General features: G+C 40.1%; 2 protein-coding genes across 7 annotated transcripts in view; one reads left to right on the forward strand and one right to left on the reverse strand.

Moving 5' to 3' along the window:
- Positions 1-1098: 1098 nt before the first annotated feature.
- On the forward strand, positions 1099-6643 carry LOC121948279 (ankyrin repeat and SOCS box protein 12-like). The gene is made up of 3 exons (XM_042493633.2): positions 1099-1468; positions 2572-3100; positions 3190-6643. Exons 1-3 carry the CDS (start codon positions 1184-1186, stop codon positions 3333-3335), a joined length of 960 nt encoding a protein of 319 aa, XP_042349567.1. The 5' UTR covers positions 1099-1183; the 3' UTR covers positions 3336-6643.
- Positions 5878-19527, reverse strand: part of LOC121948278 (spermatogenesis-associated protein 13-like) — a 55202-nt gene continuing 41552 nt past the window's right edge. For 4 of the 6 annotated variants that reach the window (XM_088081310.1, XM_042493629.2, XM_042493631.2 and 1 more), the window contains 4 exons: positions 18524-18655; positions 15001-15244; positions 14157-14225; positions 5878-10474 (listed from right to left, as the gene is read on the reverse strand). In XM_088081310.1, the coding sequence (XP_087937436.1) occupies positions 10299-10474; positions 14157-14225; positions 15001-15244; positions 18524-18655 (621 nt within the window). In that variant the 3' untranslated portion in view covers positions 5878-10298. Of the gene's footprint in view, positions 10475-11393; positions 11451-14133; positions 14226-15000; positions 15245-18523; positions 18656-19527 lie in introns of those variants that run through there. The other 2 variants (XM_088081311.1, XM_088081312.1) reach the window with 2 other exon arrangements.

Genomic DNA, 19527 nt, shown 5'->3' on the forward strand with positions numbered 1-19527 from the left:
GTAAACAAAATGCATTATCTTACTGAAGCACTGTGTGGTCATACTGAGCGTGTCACTCTTTTTTGTCAATTATGCTTTTTACTGTTTCCATAAGAAAAAACAGTCATCAGAAAGCTAAACCATGACAAATAGTTACATGTACATATGATGACAGATCACCACCTTAGAATTGTAAGGTTTTATCTGCATTCTTAGTGGTTTTGAGATATTGAGCGTCAAAGTTTTCCATTCCAAATAGCATAAATGAAATGAAACTTTTTGTTTTCTAAATAAAAAGTCCAAAAATGTCTATAACTTTAAAAAAAAAAAAAAAGACCTTATAACTTGTTACATAGAATCTGATAATTTTAAGGTGATGAGATGACGAGATGATACATTAAAGAACAAATGATTCATAAAAGGGAAAAAAATTAAAATAAAAAATCAATTAATTGACAAAAACAATAACTTAATGAATAAACAAGATACATTCACACAAAACATCCCCAGCTCTATATATATCCCTGTGATCCCGCCCTGCATTAGTTCACCTCTACAGGATAGATACAATGTACATACCATGTGTATAAGGCCACTTTAAGGCACACATATCAAAGCGTAGAAAATCAGTCAATAAATTATATATATATAATACAATAAATGAAAAAGATATAGAATAAAATAAAAATTAATAACAGAAAAAGACAAAGGAAATGACAAAAATACAAGTTAAATTAAATATTATACAAAGTCAATACGAAGTAAATATTTGTAATCCCCTCCCCCTCCACCTCCAAACCCAAAAATATACCTCCTGTCATGCGATTGTGTGTTGTGGTTCTAAGCTATGTCAAGAAAGACACTATTCTGAGTTGGGTTCCCTAAAATGTGTCAGGAACCATTCCCAGATTCCCAAGAAGACGTTCAATTTATTGTTACCTTTAAATTATGTGCTCAAAGGAAGCTGATTTTGCGAGGGTGTCAGTGAGAGCAGCATTTTCATACTTTCATGTAGAAATTTGCTCTGCTGAAATAAAAATCATGCCTAACAACAAATGACAAGAGTATGTCTGCTGTGTGTGTGTGTGTGTGTGTGTGTGTGTGTGTGTGTGTGTGTGTGTGTGTGTGTATTACCATCTCTCTCTGACATTTTTTGCCATTGCAGATGGAAGGGCTCTGACTTGCACCAGCCTGGGGTTACATTATGGTTCTGGGCCAAGCTGTCAACATGAGTTTGATGGACATTTCCAAGATCTTCTCCCTGCTGCAGCCTAAGGAGGAGGATGAGGACAACGAGCAGTGTCAGGCCTTGAACAACGCCGTAAGCAGCGACAACGTGACTCTACTCTCAGAGCTTCTGTCTCAGGAGAGCTACAGGAGGTCTATCAATGCTCGAAGCGGGTGGGGGGTCCCAGTAACCCCCCTGCGCACTGCTGCTGCTCTGGGACACCTGAGGTGCTTGGAGCTGTTGTTGGAGCACGGTGCAGAGGTGAGATTCAGAGAGAGCATTTTGTTGTACAGCTGTCAGATGAGGATGGTGAAATGGATGTTTTAGAGCTGTGCCTACTGGTGGGTGTAATGGACATAAGTATTCTATTTAATAGCCCAAATTACATACTGCACTCAGCCCTCACACATTTCATTAAAAGCCCCAAAAGGTTCCTAGACTCATCTTGCAAGTCTTTTTCACCTATTAAAAGAGTAGGACATTAGATTTTCACTACATTTTACAGCATTGAAACTGCACTAATCAATATTTTAAATGAACAATGGATCCAGTGACTAAGTGCAATATAAAAGGGGTCACTGGCAGTGACAAGACCACACAACTCTGCAGTTCGCCTAAGTTCCATGTAACCTTTTAGTGTCTCCATCATTAATATTGTGTCCAGAAACAGCCAGATACTGTTTCCAGTGATAAAAGCACTGATTATCACACTGTACACTACCTGATCAGTGCCAAACAGCAGACAGTGTGAGCCATTAGCAACCCAAATATTAGAATAAATGTTGCCATTGTACAATTCTGCAACCCAGGGAATGTTGAAACTTTACATCTCTTTATCTTTGAATTTGTTTTATTTTGTGTTGTGACAATGTTGTATTTAATGTTAAGTTATGTTTCAGTACAAAAGCCACTTGGTAAGGATAAACTTTTTGGCTTAAATAAACATTTTTTCTTACCACCAAGATTTCTTATTGTACCAATATTGCATTGAAAAATACCTGGCTATGTTGCCATAAACATGGCTGGGATGCAATTAGCAAGAGAAATAGTGGATCAGTTAGCTGCCAAAAAGAGAGGAGTTGGTAAAGACTGAAACTGAGCTAAAAGTAAACATTGGATTTACAGTCATTAGGGGAATAAATAAATGCTAATTTTACTCAGTGTCATCTCGATGTGTAAATAGGGAATTCTGTGGAGACACATTCACAACTTAAGAGGTGAGAATATGTCAATGTTATATTTAAAGCCAAACAAAATTAATTAATGTAGCATTAATGATACAAAGTGCACATTCTTGGATAGCTGAACCACAGTTTGTCAGGACTGTCCTCAACATGTTGGTGTGCTGCTGTGTTTGAATCCAGATCGACAGCCTGGACGTAAAGGCCCAGACACCTCTATTCACAGCTGTCAGCGGGAAACATCTGGACTGTGTGGTTGCCCTGCTGAAGGCTGGAGCCGATCCTAACGGCAGCCAGTACAACAACTGCTCCCCTGTGCTGACTGCAGCCCGGGAGGGCGATGTAGACGTACTCCGAGAGCTGCTCCGCTTTGGAGCTGAGGTGGACGTCAGGCCTAAAGTCCCTGATTGGGCTTCCAATGCCACAGCCTGCAGAGGGCCCCTTTATATCTCAGCCGTTTACGGACACCTGGACTGCTTTAAACTGCTCCTTCTTCACGGGGCCAACCCCAACTACAACTGCACAGATGAGAAGATGTTGGCCAGGATAAAGCAGCCGAAGACAGTCCTGGAGGTGTGTCTGCGTTATGGCTGCGGGGTGGAGTACATCCAGCTTCTAATTGACTTTGGGGCCGATGTGTATCTGCCCACACTGATTATTGACAAGACTACAAAGCAGAATGAGGCTCTGGTTCTGCTGCTCAAAGAGAGAGGTGAGACACTGATTATAGTTTGGTTCAGTAAGCATTAGTGTGTAATGTCAAAATGTTGATCCACCTTTATTTGTCTGTTTCTGATCCAGTTTGTCCCAAAACACTGATGTCGCAGACTCGGCTGGCAATACGAAGACATCTCCCCTTTGCCAACAAGGAGCCTGCCATTGATAGTTTGGACATTCCTCTGATCCTGAGGAACTACTTGAAGCACGACACCTCTGAACTTGTATGATGCTGATCTTAGCATTGGAATTTATGGCCAGTGGCATTTTTTTTTACCTCATTGCTGTACACTCATGACTGGACAAGTGATTTGTAGATTTTTTTTAAAAGTAGGACAACATAACATACACTCAACACGAGAGGTCGCTGTGTTGTCCCACTGTTGTAAATCCTTGATTTTATTATTTATACATTAAGATTAAGGTGTGTGACTACCCATAGATGTATTTATTACATACCTTAAGGCAGTGATTCCCAACTGGTGGGTCACAGTCCAAAAGTGGGTGGCCGGTACATTCAGTGTGGACCACAAATGACTTGAGAATTTGCAACATTTGTAAAAAACACATTTTATTTTGAAATACAGTGATTTTTTGGCACAGAGCCTTTTTTTTAGAAGTGCTGTTTCTGTTTTATTCCTTTTTATTTAGTTCTAAGCCAATGTGTTGTTTACAATTTGTTAAATAAAATTGAATCTGTGGTAAGATATCTAAAATGTGGACCTTGAACTAACAACTAGGAGAAATCTGGACCCCACAGCTGAACCAGTTGGGAATCACTGTCTTAAGGGACAGTTATATATCTCAAATGAAAAGTACATATTTGTCCTCTTGCCTGTAGTACTATTTGCCAGTCCAGATTGTTTTGGTGTGAGTTGCCGAGCGTTGGAGATATCAGCCGTAGAGATGTCTGCCTTCTCTGCACTATAATGGAACTAGATGGCACTCAACTTGTGGTGCTTAAAAAACAAAACAAAACAAAACAAAACAAAACAAAACAAAACAAAACAAAACAAAACAAAACAAAACAAAACAAAACAAAACAAAACAAAACAAAACAAAAACTTTCTATCAAACTACACTTGCCAACTGAGTCACCACGCAGCAGGAGGTGTGCATCTACTGCTAGCTCACTTAGCACCACTAAGCTAGCTGATGTTGGACGCCATTCATTTTTACATCTAGTGCAGTCACGAGTGCCGCTTCAAAAGTAGATGTACTGTAGAAACACAGACAGAGAGACATCAGACAAGCTTTAATCTTCACTGGAAGCCTTGCTCGCCTCCGTGGGTCCTGCTGCCACCATGGTTTCTCTCCCTCTGACCTTCCCTGCTCTCCTCTTTATCCAGTAGGCCCTAATTGTTGATTGCCCTCAGCTAGCTGCTCTCCAGCCTTGGGTGAGCTGGCAGTGGAAATACTCCTGATTAATAATTATACCCAGCTGGCATTGTTTCCACTCTGTTTTCCAGCTCTCTCTGCTGAAGGTCAGGCAACAGTGTAGGGGGCAGACACCACTGCCTTCTTCTGCGTGGTGAAACGGTTTTGGGACGTGCAGTTTGGTTGAAAGACACCACCTTTCAACCGCATCACCGTGCAGAAGAAAGCCCAGGAGTAAACATTTATGGCGCACTCCTCAGGTGAGGTGTATCGTTAGCTAGCTCAGTGGAGCTAGGTGAGCTAGCAGTAGATATACTGTTCCTCCTGCGCAGTGATACGATTGGTAGATGTAGTTTGGTAGAAAGAAAATAGTTCCTACATGAAACTGCTCACAACAATGTCTCTGGAATATCCTGAGTAACCAGGTAATGATTTCTGGAAAGAAACATTGCTGTTGAGTCTTCAAACTTTTTTTTTTGGGCACATTTGAGCATCACAAGCCAAGTGCCATTTAGTTCCATTAATTTGGAAAGAAGGCAGACTTCTCTATAGCCAATTTTGCCAAAACTCTGGAAAATCACACAAGAAAAATTTAGATCAATAAATATCAATAAAGGAAAGAGGAAAAATATGTACTTTTGATTTTGGGGTGAATCCTCTCTTTAAGTTTAAATAGATATTTTAGCTGGTATTGAAATGTATTTATTGAAGGTGATCATCCTACAGGGCTCCATGTTGGAATCTCAGCTGTGGATTTGAAAGTGTAACACCGTGGCTGACCACTAGAGACCACAGTAACACTGCTTATTGCGCCTGTCCAAAACTGATGCTTCTCATTTGGAATTTTGACCATCTGTTTATGCCTCTTTGCATCACCATTAGCGCTGTCCTCCTCACAGGTAACATTTCACAATCGGATAAAGTCTCACTTCAGTTATTTAGACATGTTGACACAACTGGAGAGACGCACACAAACACACACAGAGACAGTGTCTGCATCGCACCAGGGTGCCTTAGATCTTGCCTGAAAAACACTCTCGCATCTGTGGACTTCAAAACATTAGGAAGCGGAGAGATCAGCCTACACTTCAGCACGGCCAACTGGGAGAATATATTTGCATAAGTCTCATTACTTATTGATTACAGCATAGTTATTTGGAGGCTACAATTTGTGGTTGGAAGTTTGTTGAATTTCTTCTTTTGTGGCTTTTGAAAACCCATCCTGATTATGTTATTACCTTAGGTTTGTATGCCCTTTAATCATTCTTACATAATACATCCAGGACTTAATGTGTCAGCTGTTTGGAATGAGGGGCCTGCAAACAGGAAATGATGTCGAACAACAGGAAACCCAGCACAATGCTTCCACTCACACACTGACGCCGGCACACGCACTTCTGTAGAGGTTTTATTTTCAACAAAAGTACAGCTATATCAGATATGGATTTATTTTTTACAGCGAAGTACAACATATTCCCAGTGCTTCTGATTACATCAAAACATATAATGTACATACAGTTGACATCTCCACTCTCCCATTCACAGTTTCTGGATTGAATAGGCATTATTTTTCAGGTTTTTCATCTCTACAACAAATAATCAAACTCAAAAAAGGCCAGCAATAAAGAAAATGACAAAATGTTTGCATATGATGACAAAGGATATGGATACTGTGAGTAAATTTTTTCTGTGATAGGCAAAAATCCAGACCTCGAACTAGATGGTAATATACAATGGATAGATTCCAAAAAGTGGGATGTCAGTCTTCTGTTCACCTTTTTGTCATTGAACACCACATCAGTATATGGCTCATTGAAGACTCTGTTGTACCCTGACTGTTCTGAAACAACGCAGGAGTGCAGAACCAACTGCGAGGAGTTCCTACTGAAGATGCTGCTATGCTAAATGTGAGTGAACGCGGCTCGTGTACACCCTGGACTAAAAGGAATGACACAAATCTGAGCAACCTCTGATGCATCCAATTGACAGTCTGCTAAGTTGGCTGTCTTGCTTTTATGACAGGAAAAAAAATCTGTCCTCTCAGCTCTCAGTACAAGGTCAGAATGATAATTATATAATAAAAATAATATATACACCCTTTTAACAATGTGGCCCCAAATGGTACTATTTAATACTGCATTCAATAAATACAAGTGATGAATTAATTTGTACTGTCAAGTCATTGTACTTCAAAGAATCATTTCTTAAGTAGAAACAAGAGCATGATATGAATTGCAATGAAGTACTGTGTGTGTGTGTGTGTGTGTCTTCAGGATTATGTTTATTTTTAGCTCATCCCGAGAGGTTTCGCATTTATTCAGCTCTTCTGCTCGACTACAAATGTATACACAAACACCCATGATCAGGGCTAACTCCTATTTGGTTCATTGTTGTCATAGAAAAATTATACCCGTTTTGCCTCAGCGGTTAATGGCATTCCAAAGGAAAATAAAAAAAGATTAATAATAACCAGCAGTTTGGACCATGACAGTGCAGATTGGAGTCAAAAGTAAAGATTTAAAATAGTACCCAATATATCTGGGTAAAGAAAGTATTAGTGCCTTTCATTTCACCTATCAACAGTTCAGTCTTTGATTCAGCGTGAGGAACGGTGTGCCCCTCTGCTTAATAACAATAAATAAAAAGCTACAACCTGTAATGTGCAGTGAGCAGGAGACAGGTGGACAGAGAAAGGAACTCCCTTTAGTGAGATGGTATGGGCTCACAAATGAATGGTTCCGCGGTGAGGAGAAAAAAAAAAGAAATCCCATTGGAAGTTAAAATGAAACTAAACAATCTGTTAAGAGTTGTCTAAAGTCTCATGCAAAATATTGGATGCCACGAGCATGCATTTTACCTGGTACTGAGGTCTACCGCACGCTAGAACTGGAACAACATTCGTCTCCAACGCAAAATACCAATATCCAAATATATGATCTGTTCTTTTTACATTATTTACAGTGTGTAGCTGATAAAGGTAAAATAGATGATTTATCTTTTGATTCATAACTCACTGTTAATAATAATAATATACTTTGAAACCTAACTTGACTAATGAAAATGTGTTTCCTACTATATATTCAACTGAAACCCATCGTTCAGTGTGTTAAATAGATAATAAAGGAATTCTATGTGGTTTCTAAAAATTAAATTGAACCTCTTTTTGTGCAATAAAATTACTGCTATGTACGTGTGATAGAATATAATAAGGTGTGTTTCAGTCAGACAGCACAGTATCTACTCATATGGAAAAGGCCTGACCTCTAAGTTTCTGTCCGAGTGCGTCTCATGCACTGGGGAACGAGGAATTCCCAGTGTGCATGAGAGAAAGAGAGAGAGAGAGAGAGAGAGAGAGAGAGAGAGTGAGAGATGCAAGTCCCACACTGAAGGGAAAATACATGACTAATTCAAATCTGCCTGTGAAACTGAATAGATAATCACTAGTGGAATGCTGGAAGGCACTGTTAGATAGCATCTCTCTTCTCCGCAGCAGAACGGGCCAGCAAGTGCGCGTGGTTGTGTGTGTGTGTGTGTGTGTGTGTGTGTATGTGTGTGTGTGCCTACATGCTTCTGTCTGTCTGTATGTTGGTGGTGGCGTGGAGTAGGGGAATGCGGGGGTGAGGGAGTTGAGGGGTGGGCGTAGCACGGGACCTGAGGTTATCATGGCCTGGGAACCATATCTTTTTGCTGTGCCAGACCAGGGAATTATCTTCCAAAACAATCTCACTGGGAGCCATCTCTACAGACACCAGCAGCCAACTCACCCATTTCTCAACTTTCTTTACTGAAACAAAACATAAATTACACAACATACAAAGCAAGTCTAAGGTCTTTTTTTCCCCCAATAGGTTATAAGGCCTATAAGAAGGCAAACAAATGACATAGAACGATATATAACTCTTTCATATCACGTTGTAGTGAATAGTGAAGATATATAATGATATATCACATTGCACAAAGTTGTCATACTGTATATGCACTGTCCATCAGATGATATAATTCAACACAAATCTGTATCTGAGGTCAAAATATGATCACAAACCATGGACATGTGTCACTTACATTCCAACTGTAGAAAAGAATATACCTTCATGATGCGTGTGAATCTCAGTAGATCTTTTCCAACACCTCTGTTGAAGTAGCATATGGCCGGATCTCGCCCACAGCAGCTTCGGGGACATTGTTGATAGAACAAATCAATGTGATCAGGCCCACAGTCCTCTGTAAATCACTAAAACTGTGCCCAGCTTACTGCCAGAACATGTATCAGATCTGGGAATACAACGGGAGGAGGAGTGCCAAGATTTGAAGGCGCAGTCTTAAGAGATGCATGAATCTGTCAGAGGACACCTGCATGCTACAGATTAAATTCACCTTTCTGCTTCCCTGTGGTATTGGCTCACGCTTCCGCAATGTACTTTCCTTCAGTGCTGACTCACAACCGACTGCTACGGTTGTCCTGTTCATTTATGCCCATTTCCCCTTGTGCTGGTTGAGGGTTCTTTCTAATTTCTCACACTGGTTGCGTCAAAATGCACTCCTCAGATTAAATATGTGCTTTTTTTTTCAACAATGTGAGTCACACAAAATAATTAAGTCAACTTTTTTTGACCGCTGATGTCAAAAATTTTTTATTTTAGACCTTGGCCAAATGCTTCAACTTCACTTTTAAGCTCTCTCCGGAGGTAGGCTGTTCTCTTTCCAAACACCCAGTGAGCTGCCAGCACAGTGCTACAGGGGTGGTCTCTGGGGAGAGTGGGGAGGGGCTCCGACACAAGGCAGGTGGACTGCGGCCTGCCTATCTCCTGCTCCCAGCTGTTTCATCTGAGCGGCGAGCTCTCTCGTCAAACGCAACCCCACAGCCCCCTCGGCGTGATCGGTTATGAATACCCTGTCAAAAGTGGTTGGTGAAAGGATGTAAATATTCTATTGATGTTCCCACTATTGATTTGTTCCCTGACCCATCGTATCATGGCCAATGGCAGGCTTCCAAAAGAATGGAGCTCTTCCTCTGAGAGCCGCTGACTCACAGAGGCTGAGCAGGTGGGTAGAGAGATAGAGAGGACACGGAGAGGGATGCGGAGAGCAAGGGAGACACTGTGAACGTCAGACGTGGTGAAGAGAGGGCTACTATATGCGAATAGCTAGTGAGAGGAACACAGGAGCGATGAGAAGGAGATCCAGACATCAGTGGAGCAGAGATGGAGCCTGGCTGGTGTGTGATCAGCGGCAGAATGGATCTAACTCAGAGATGATGCTGACGGTCGAGCTTCACAGGTCCTTCAGACGCCACAGCGCAGTAGCTGAGGCCTGTCATTATTCACATTCAGAGGAATGCAACAAGCAATCTCACATAGCAGCACAGCAAGATCTCAGCTTTTTGTTGTTTTTTTTGTTTTTTCTCCGACACAATCATACGACTAGGAATGCCCCGGCTTGTGTTTCTCTCCAGGTGATGGATTTAAAAAATGAAATAATATAACAATCTAAATAACTCCAGGACATTCAGATGGCGTGAAGATGCAGAATCCGAGGGAAAGAGTTCATGACGGTTGACTCAGCTGGAGAAGCATGATAACTAAGAACGTTACTAACATATATGAATTGTAAAGTTTTATTTTTTCTCATTTTTTTTAAATCCAAGTCTTCAGTCCTCTTGCTGCTTCCAATCTATATTAACAATGGTCCATAATTTCAAAAGTCTCTTGTGTATGTGTTTTTTTTTTTCATTTTTTTCTTCATCATGGGGACATGATCATCCAGTGTTTAGTGCTTCTAAGAAAAATAGCTGGTCCTTCAGAAGAGTCTGTGTATCTCTATTTCTTAAATGGAGCTAATCTACTAAAATTCTGCCAGAAAGGAGCCTGGCCTCTTTTGGATTGACTGAATTCAAAAACCTCTCCTTGTGCCATGTCCTCCGTTACCTCATACTGCCCCGCACTGAGGGGGTCCTGGGGGGGCGGGTATGAGGGGGGCGTGCACCTGTTTACACCTAGGAAGGCAGGTGCAAAAAGAGCAAGAGAGGGGGGGGGGGCAAGGAGGCAGTGCAGGGCACAAAGCGAGAGAAAAAGAAGAGTAGCAAACAGGAAACACCGTCAGTAATGTATCTAAAACAGACACAACAACACAACATCAAGTCATGCTTCCAAAGAAAACAGGCACATAGACAAATGAGCACTTTGGTGCTAACATTCCTGCATATTAAACCTGAGATATGATACAGTATGATCATATGATGACAGCTGAATTGGGACAAAAGTGGAATTCAGCTCTAGCAATGACACAAGGGAGACTGAAGATGCTATTCAATCAAACTCTGTAGCAGGCAAACAAGAGAACCAACAGATTACATCGGATACAGTGATGACACCAGGCATTTGGACAAGGGACATTGTTCTTCCGTGTTTGTTGACAGCGCGTTTGTTTGAATAGCACCCTCGACACTTGAGAACACAAGAGTGGCGAAAATAGAGCCAACAGAAAGCTGTTAATATGCATTTAACTACAGTCTACAATGTCATTGAGCTACAGTCTACAAGCATCACAACTATGCTAGTGCAATTAAAAATTAGATACAATCAATATTTGGAGATGAAATATTCAAAAGTTGCCATGGCATCTTAGAAAAAGAAAATGAAAAGATGAGGAACAGTGTCTTTTTTTGAGGTGGGGGGGCAGGGGGGTATTTTGCCAAACACTGTTTTAGCAGTTAGAAGGGTTTGATCTATTTGTGTTAGAGGAACCTGTTTATCTTGGATAGTCAAGATAATGCTTGTAAACAGATTGGACTGTGACTGCATGCTCCAATGCCAACGTTAATCACAACACCTCCCAATGCTGCTTAGCAGTTGCCATGGCATCTTATTGTGCTAGCTCTAAGGAGAACTCTAATGCATATACCTTTATCATTTTCAAACCATGTCCATACAACATGGCCCTCTTTCTCAAGATGAAATCTATAAATGAATCTGAAATTCAAAAGAGTACTTCACCTTGTGCCAGCCATGTACACATACAGCACTTAGAAACACACAACATATACTTCTGACAGACATCTACAGGGATCCTAACGTCAGAGAGAACATTCCAGCAGTGATCATTGGTTAATTAATACCTTAATGGATGGTTACATGCTTATTGTGAAACTGGCAATAGCGAGAACATCAGTAATGGTAAATGTACAAACATCTAGCCTAATACTAAAACAGCTAAATCTTAAAGGATGATACCAGCAGTTTTGGACATGTGGGTCTTCTGTCGGATGCTTCATCAGGAACGAGCACCTTGAATAACTTGTTTGACATGTTTTTCTGTTACCGAGATAGCTGGTGGCTGTCAAAGTAAACAGTATTCTGACATATATGGCTTTAAACGCACTTTTTTTTCCTCCTGACTTTAAAGTGTCATGTTGTGCTAGAATACACAAAGTAAAAGCTCATTGTTCTACATTTTAGATGCTGTGATTAAAGAGGCTCTATATAACATTCAGAGTGTATCAATAGCCCATTTTTTCTTCAAGGTTTGTTTAAGGCAGGGATAACATGCTGCTACTCTGCCCTAACGTTCTGCATTAAAGGTACAATCCAAGAATGTTATGTGTGGTTATGTGATGTTAGCTGTGAATGAACTGCCATAACAAATGTAGTTTCCTGTAGAGGATTATTAAAGTATTTGTCCATCTATCTTACACCGGCAGCGGAGGTCATGAAAGTGTCAAATCAACATCTGTGTAAAAGGGACAGCCAGCTCGATGGGACAGGTGTGATGTTTTGAGGACTTGTTATGTGTGCGACCCACTTTGGGAGATTTTAAATGCAGCTAGCAGCAGTTAGCAGCTAACTCAATGAGGAAGAGCAGCGACTGAAAATGTCCATAAATTGGGGAGACAATGAGGTGTGGAAGCTTCTTGCCCTCTGAGCAGAGGACAGAGACAAACAGCATGTAACAGTTGTTGTATTTTCTATACTGTATTTTTATGCTTATTTTTTATTAATAATGTCAGTGGGTTTTATTTTTTTTCCATCTTTGTTATGCATTCTGTGCATTCAATTTTCATCCTTCTTTTATCTTACTTTTACTAGCATTATCAAGTGGGTTTTATCCATTTGAAGACACATTCTATGTTTTCTTTTCTGATCTTACTTTATTTTTACATGCAGGTTTTATTATGTCTTTTTGTGTTTTATGTGTTTTGATGTGAAACAGTGCGTGTTGTGTAAAGCACACTGGGCTGCATTTCTTGTATGAAGGGTGCTACACAAATAAAGTTTATTATTATTAGTAGTATTATAAAGAGTAAATTATTGTTATTGCCATGTTATGTCATTGCTTAGAAAGTTCTGCCAATGCATGTTATGTCACACTAAAGGCTGACGTTCTTGTGTTACACGTTACGCCTGTCATGCTTCTTTTGCTTCTGGAAAAAGGGCTGATTCAGAGGTTTTCTGCACACTGCACTCAATATGGAGGGGGCTGAGCTGGAAGGCTAGCAGCTAGTGGTGCTGTTCGTGGCAGCGCTGTTAGCAGGACAAGAGGGTGGCGCAGTGGCTGTTGTGATGCATCGTGGACAACCTGTCACTAAAAGCAGCCATGACCTTAACTTGATGCCTTTTTAATTGTAAACAGTTGGGTTAAAAAAAAAATCACCACCCATTGTCATGAACAGAGAAATGCGCTGTAGAGACCAAAAAACTGTTTTTTTGTACCGAACATGTCAACATGTTTATTTTTAACACGTGTTACTATGGACTCGCTTTTGGAGCCAGCCTCAAGTGGCAAGGAACTACTGTTTTTTTTTTTTTTACTCCCACATTGGCTTCATTATTCAGTCCAGGGGGTTGCTGCTTGGTAAAAGGGCAGTGCAGAGCAACGGCGATTTGCTAGCCACTGGTGTACACACACGAAGTTTACAAGCACTTACATGGACGCACGACCTTACTATCAACCACAGCAAAGAGCAGAGAAGCTCGGACAACAACTAACACAAAGGTAGAGAGACTTCATTCTCTGCTCAGGGCACCATTACTATATTTTTCCATAACAAATGTTCTTTTGCTGCTTTATTAATGCTCTGAATGTTGTACATAGAAGATTTAAAGAAAATAAATCAACTATAAAACACCTATACACATCAGAAGAAAACGAAAAAGGATTATTTTTGTTTAGGGTGCCTTGACAATCTGGATGTAAATGCAAGCGATACCCGCCAACAACCACCCTAACTCAATGACAGAAAAAATGCAAACAGTTGCCTGAGGTGTGAAATTTGCTTGAGACGAGCGTGACACAGGATCCACATGTCATGAACACCGGTATCACCCTTTAAACTCAATACTTCATGCAAACAGCCCTCTGTCTTTTCATTGATGCTTAACAGCTGCTTTACAACTCATATCAAGTCATCCTTGTGTGACAGCCGACAAACATTTAACTCAAAGGAGAAAAAATTGAAAGTAATATAGCGAGACGACATGAATCCACGTGACTTTTCTAGCTTACTCAGTACACAGATAGTCTAGATCCATTCATAAACAAAGTAGGCATGTTTAAAAAAGGTGTAGAAAGTAAAAAAAGAGAGCAGGTTAAGGAGTAAAGAGTAAACAGCGATGAGAAGACAGAGCACACCAGCGAGGAAAAGAAAAGGGAAATCACCTGATATCTTCTTGTTGCCTCACCTTTCTGTTTGGTCACCTTTCTCACTGTCATGGCTGCCTGCCGCTTCTGGTACTCAGAAATCTCAAAACCTAAACAACAAACAATATTGTATGTGACTAATAGAGGACATAAGAGGCCAAAAGAAGCTGCCTTTAACCAAGACTTAAAAACAGCTATGAATTATTATTTAGCTTTTCACAATTAAGTCACAATAAAGTATAAAACCTGCTTAAATCCCAATAATGTAATGTGTACTACAATGTGCATATAGCATGTAAACTATGGCTTTCACCGCTTAAAACCTTAGCAAATCGGATTAATTTCTTTGAAAAATACAGGAAGAAGTTACAAGTTATGACTTAGAAGAGAATTATCTGAAATAAACACAAAAAAGGAAAAAGATAAAAAATAAAAAAGGTAAATCACAAAAAAGGTGAAAAGAAACAAAAAAGGGGAAAAAAACAACAAAAATAAACATATTAGAAATATATTTTTTTGTATTTTTTTATAATAATTAATCTCTAATAATGTATCCATCTCTCTCTCTTTTAAAACTAATTTTCAGGTAATTTTTTTTCCTGATTTCTTGCAATTTGTGGGACATCTCTTGCCAAGTTGCTTATTGCCTTTTAATCCGTGTTTTTGAAAAGAAATCAAAGCAATTTGGTCAGGTTTCAAAGGTTTAAATGTATGTTAAGGTCGCCTGAATGCAGAAAACTGACTTCCTTCCAGGGTTCAAAGGGTTAATGTTGCATACATTACGTACCCTGTAGTGTGTTGCAGCAAATACAACATGTAACTGAAGCTCCATTGGCCATTGTGAATGAAACTAATGCTTTCCAAACAGGGAGGTGCGTGACTAACCGATTTTCTCATCCTCCTGCACCATCTTCCTCTCCTCGTGGAAGGCCCTGAGCCAGCGGATCTTCTCCTCTGGTTTCTTGGCCAGGAAGATGTGGATCTCCTCACTGTCTTTGTTGCACAATTTGAAGGCATTCTTAACGCTGACATTGAAGTCATCGTCGCGGCCATCTATGGCGTCCCGCACCTCGTAGCGATCCATGTCGATGCGGCCCTTATAGTACAAGATGTCCCGGCGTATCAGATCCTGGGGAAGAGGAGGAGGGGAACGTCTGTTAATGTGTGCATGTGTGTGCTGAACCTTAGAGGTGTCAACAAGCATCCTTCCCTTGGTATCCTGAGAGTCTGCCTTACGCAACCCTTTCCATCTGCTGCCCAAACATACAAACACCTTCCACACACATTGCAGGATGCCAAATTTCTCTGCAAAGCTGCTTGACACACTCGATATCATAAAGGTAGGAAGTACTATCTCAACAATGGTAAATATACTAGTTCATTAGGTACAGCAGTACAATCTAATAAAAAAAACACTGCAAAAACAATCTCTGTGAAGCTTGTGGTGGTCAGTTTTTGATGACACTTGAGTCACACATGACTGTTGTTAGTGATTTTGCTGTATTGAGCTGTTTTTTTTTTCACTGCAGTTATTTTCTAATGACTTGAGTTGAAAATGTGCAAAAATGTCCATCTGAGTTTGCCTGAGCAATGTCATGCATGTCTGCCAAACTTCAGACCTCCAAAATAGGGAGGATTTTGCAGCAAAAGTGGGGGTATGGGGGTCCTCCCACAGAAACTTTTGAGTTTCAGAGACTTTGTTTCCTGCATTATGGTGACTTTTAAAGAATGAAAATGACAAAATAATAAGTATAGTCATAGCATTTTTTAGTAGAATACATTATTTTTTTGTTTTTGTTCATGGAGGAAGGCTGTGCTATAGACTTGTCAGGGGCCTACAGATGGCTGTCTATTCTGGCCCACACACCGCTGGGTCTTGGATGCCTAAGCGAGGCATAACAGGAGGTTTACGGTTTCTTTTAGACAGCGGGGTACTAGTTTCACAAGTTTTATGTCAATCTGATATTGTGTTGATTCTTTGGACAACTATACAGTATTTTCTGATATTACAAAGTCTGTCACAATATGATTTTGATTTGATTCAGTTCAGGGGCCTGAGATCAATATGAGACAATATCAGAAAATATTCTCTTTGTCTTCTTCTTGTCTGTGGACATTTACCTGCATGGCGCCAGGGCGCTAGCACTGTTTAAATGTTTAAGAGAAAAGTGCGCTTGGATAGAGATGGCATATATCAATATTAAAAAAGCAAAAACAAAACACACACGCAACGTGGTTAGCATGGACACAGTGTCCAGTGGCAGCTGCGCCTGACTCATGCAGGCCCAACGGGTGCCCTTCCAACGGGAAGAAAACAGTAGGCTTTTAAAACTGCAGGGGCTTATACAAGCTGTACAGAAAGAGGCTGCTATCATAAACAGGTAAACAAGGGGTAAAAATGTGTCATAAATCGGGAGAAATACGGGAGAACTGGACAAGGGGAATAAAAAACAGGAGTCTCCAGGGGAAATTCGGGAGTTGGCATGTAGGATGTCATGTCCTTAAAAAACTAGTTAATCCCACAGCCAAAAACCCAGGGATATCTCAGTTTACAAAAACCCTTAAAATGATTAATCAACTAATTTTCTGATGATCAACTATCTGATTATCGATTAATAACTACAGCTCCATTGTACTGCATTGTATCAAGAATTGTTTTTCTGATATTCTGTCCACTTCATGAAGTCTGACACCATCATGGTAACCATGGTGTCTAAGACATGTAGCGTGTCCACAATCACTCTCCTCTTCACTCATTCACTACTACCTATATAACAGACAGTCAGTGGCTCAAAAGTGAGCAGTAAAATGAAATTTCAGACATTTACTTATCATCATCATTCTTGCATTATGACTGACAGCTGTAGAGTCCCTGTTAATTTTCACATCTACAGGATCAAATATGAAGCATGGCGGACAGTAAATATAGTGCACTATAGGATAAATAAGGAATGATTTTGAACACAGCCTAAGTGTATAAGATACATCAGAAACATCTGGCATGAGAAGTGTAACTAAAAGAAGTGTGCATCTTATGTTAAGTCTCTCTTTCAGCTTCTAGGTTAGCCTATAAAATATACAAAAAACTGTAAATATTTAATTTATATTTTGCAACTACACCAGTTCAAGGCAGCATATAGCATCTTTGTCACTGATTAATCTCCAAATATTTTTGATGATTGATTAACTGGGTCTATAAAATGTTGGAAAATAGTAGCAAAAAAAGACATCTTCAAATGTCTTATCACAGTTTTCTTAAATCACAGCTGATTACTGGTTGTCAAAAGATGTCCTACTGTCCAAAATACAAAGATATTCAGGTTACTATCATACAAGACAAAAAAGAAGCAAATCCTCACATTCCTGCTGATGAATTATTCATCAGAATGATTTTTCAGCTCCACAGCAGTTCATCAACTACAAGTAACCATAACCGACGTAACTTTGCAGGGATAAGACAGCCACATAGGAGAAACCTTCATCGTGACCATTGCCTTAGGACCAAATAACATCCAGTCACACGATAAGGTCAAGGAAGGCAAAAAGAAAAAAACAGCAACGGGCATCTTTAATAAGCATGCAGAGACAAATCTGCATCTGTGTGCTGATAAGGAAGAGATGAGCAGAACAAATGGAAGGCTATATGCAACGTGTTACTAATACACCCTGAGGACTGCCATTACACATGTACTGAAGATACTGGGGAGGGATGTTTGGAACAAAGACAAGAATTTACAATTAGCGTGCATTGGAGCAGAGTTTATTTAGGCAACACGTGTGATCTGCAGAAACGCTGGAGTTCATTTCTGGAGTCAGTGATGTTCAATAATGATAGAAGCGGGAAGGATGAGGACAGATGGAAGGATAGAAAAACAAAAGGAAATTCTATCTATATGTCTTTGTTAAGGTTTTTTTCTGTATTTGTCTGTGCAATGGCAAAATTACAGCTCCTCAGTTTGTGCACGTGTGTACGCGTGTGATGAGGCAGTTCTCCAGCCTCTGTGTGTGTTTGCGCGTAAGTGTCCGTCTGCATTTGTGTCTGTGTCTCTGTGTGCATGTATTGTCGAGTCTAGCCGAGCGTGAACACTGGTCTGACAGGAGAGCACAGCCTCGGTGCATTAGAGCCCAAACTACCACAGCTCCATTTTGTGAAAGGTGCTGAGGATTTGAAAGTGTCTTCACTGAGGGCTGGTGCGTCTCATAAGGAATTATGTAATCTATTTGCAGCTCTCGAGTAAGGTTGAAGAAGTCACATTGTCTTCAGGCGTCTCCGTCACCAGCCATGTGATACACAACTTTGAGGAGCACAGGCTGAGGGTGTGTTTCAGCTTATCAGCTTGTTTTCAGCCAACATGGTGTTCAAAAAAAAGGGAGAAAGTGAACAAAGACTGAAAGAGAGAGAGCCTACCTTCTTACAGAGGACCAGCTGGTGATCAAAGAGGAAGAAGACTCGCTGCTGGCTGCGTCCATACGGCTGATAGATCCATGACAACTCCCCAGTGTAGATGAGCTCCGAGCTCCTGTCCAAGATATCATCCCCCTAGAAACACAAACACACTTTATAGATGAAACTTTCACAGACATAGCTATGCAAATGATGCAACTCCACCAGTTTTACACATACAGTAAAGATGTTTTCCCTGTCATTTTTCGAATGTCTCAGCCTGTGAAAACAGTGTCTTCTGTAGCTTTTTTCTGGATTTTTTTTAATCTGATAAATTAACTGTGATGATATCATAGTTAAAAAATCCATTTTTTTTTTTTTTTAAAAGAGAGCCTGCTTTACAGATTTTTCTGGACATGACTGGTTAAAAAATACTTTCAGTTTGTAGGATACAGCATTTTTGGACCTTGACCCATACTTGTGAATACAACTTAGAATATCTTGACCTCTGCTGCATTCATTTTCATGTTTTTTCCCCCACATGTCTTTAACACGCCCTCAAACTTTGTGAAACTACTCTATTTAAGGGTAAATTCGGTATTTCTCCATCAGGAACATTATTTGTAAAATTCTGCTGCCTCTTGGCCCGGTCGCTTTTGACAAACAGATTTTCTATCTCAATAAGCTTTACCTAGTTAAATAAAGGTTAAATAAATACATTTTAAAAAGCTGAAATCAATCCATTACTGAGAGGGAACTCTGCTGCCATCAGTGATGAAACACACTGCTATTTTTTGCCAATGACAATTTATGGAAAGGAACCCTACAGAGACAGACCTTTTCGTTAAAGACTAACATCCTTTTTGTTAAACCACAAAACAGCCCCGAAATCGTCATCACCAAACCCCCATTTAAATAGGTAGTAATTTTATCTTCATAAAACACATTAATTCAAGTCAGCAGAAACAAACTAAAACTAAAAAAAAAACAACATCTTGTATCATCTTTTCACTGTTCCAATAATCACC

The sequence above is a fragment of the Plectropomus leopardus genome, chromosome 8, assembly GCF_026936395.1.
Source record: "Plectropomus leopardus strain MGB_pleo_1.0 chromosome 8, ASM2693639v1, whole genome shotgun sequence".
NCBI classification, from domain to species: domain Eukaryota; kingdom Metazoa; phylum Chordata; class Actinopteri; order Perciformes; family Serranidae; genus Plectropomus; species Plectropomus leopardus.

Excerpts from the sequence above, each read along its gene's own strand:
- LOC121948279 (XM_042493633.2), top strand. The coding sequence starts at position 1,184 with ATGGTTCTGGGCCAAGCTGTCAACATGAGTTTGATGGACATTTCCAAG. Across the intron at positions 1,469-2,571 it reads TGTTGGAGCACGGTGCAGAG|ATCGACAGCCTGGACGTAAA; the intron begins GTGAGATTCAGA and ends GTTTGAATCCAG. Across the intron at positions 3,101-3,189 it reads TCTGCTGCTCAAAGAGAGAG|TTTGTCCCAAAACACTGATG; the intron begins GTGAGACACTGA and ends TTTCTGATCCAG.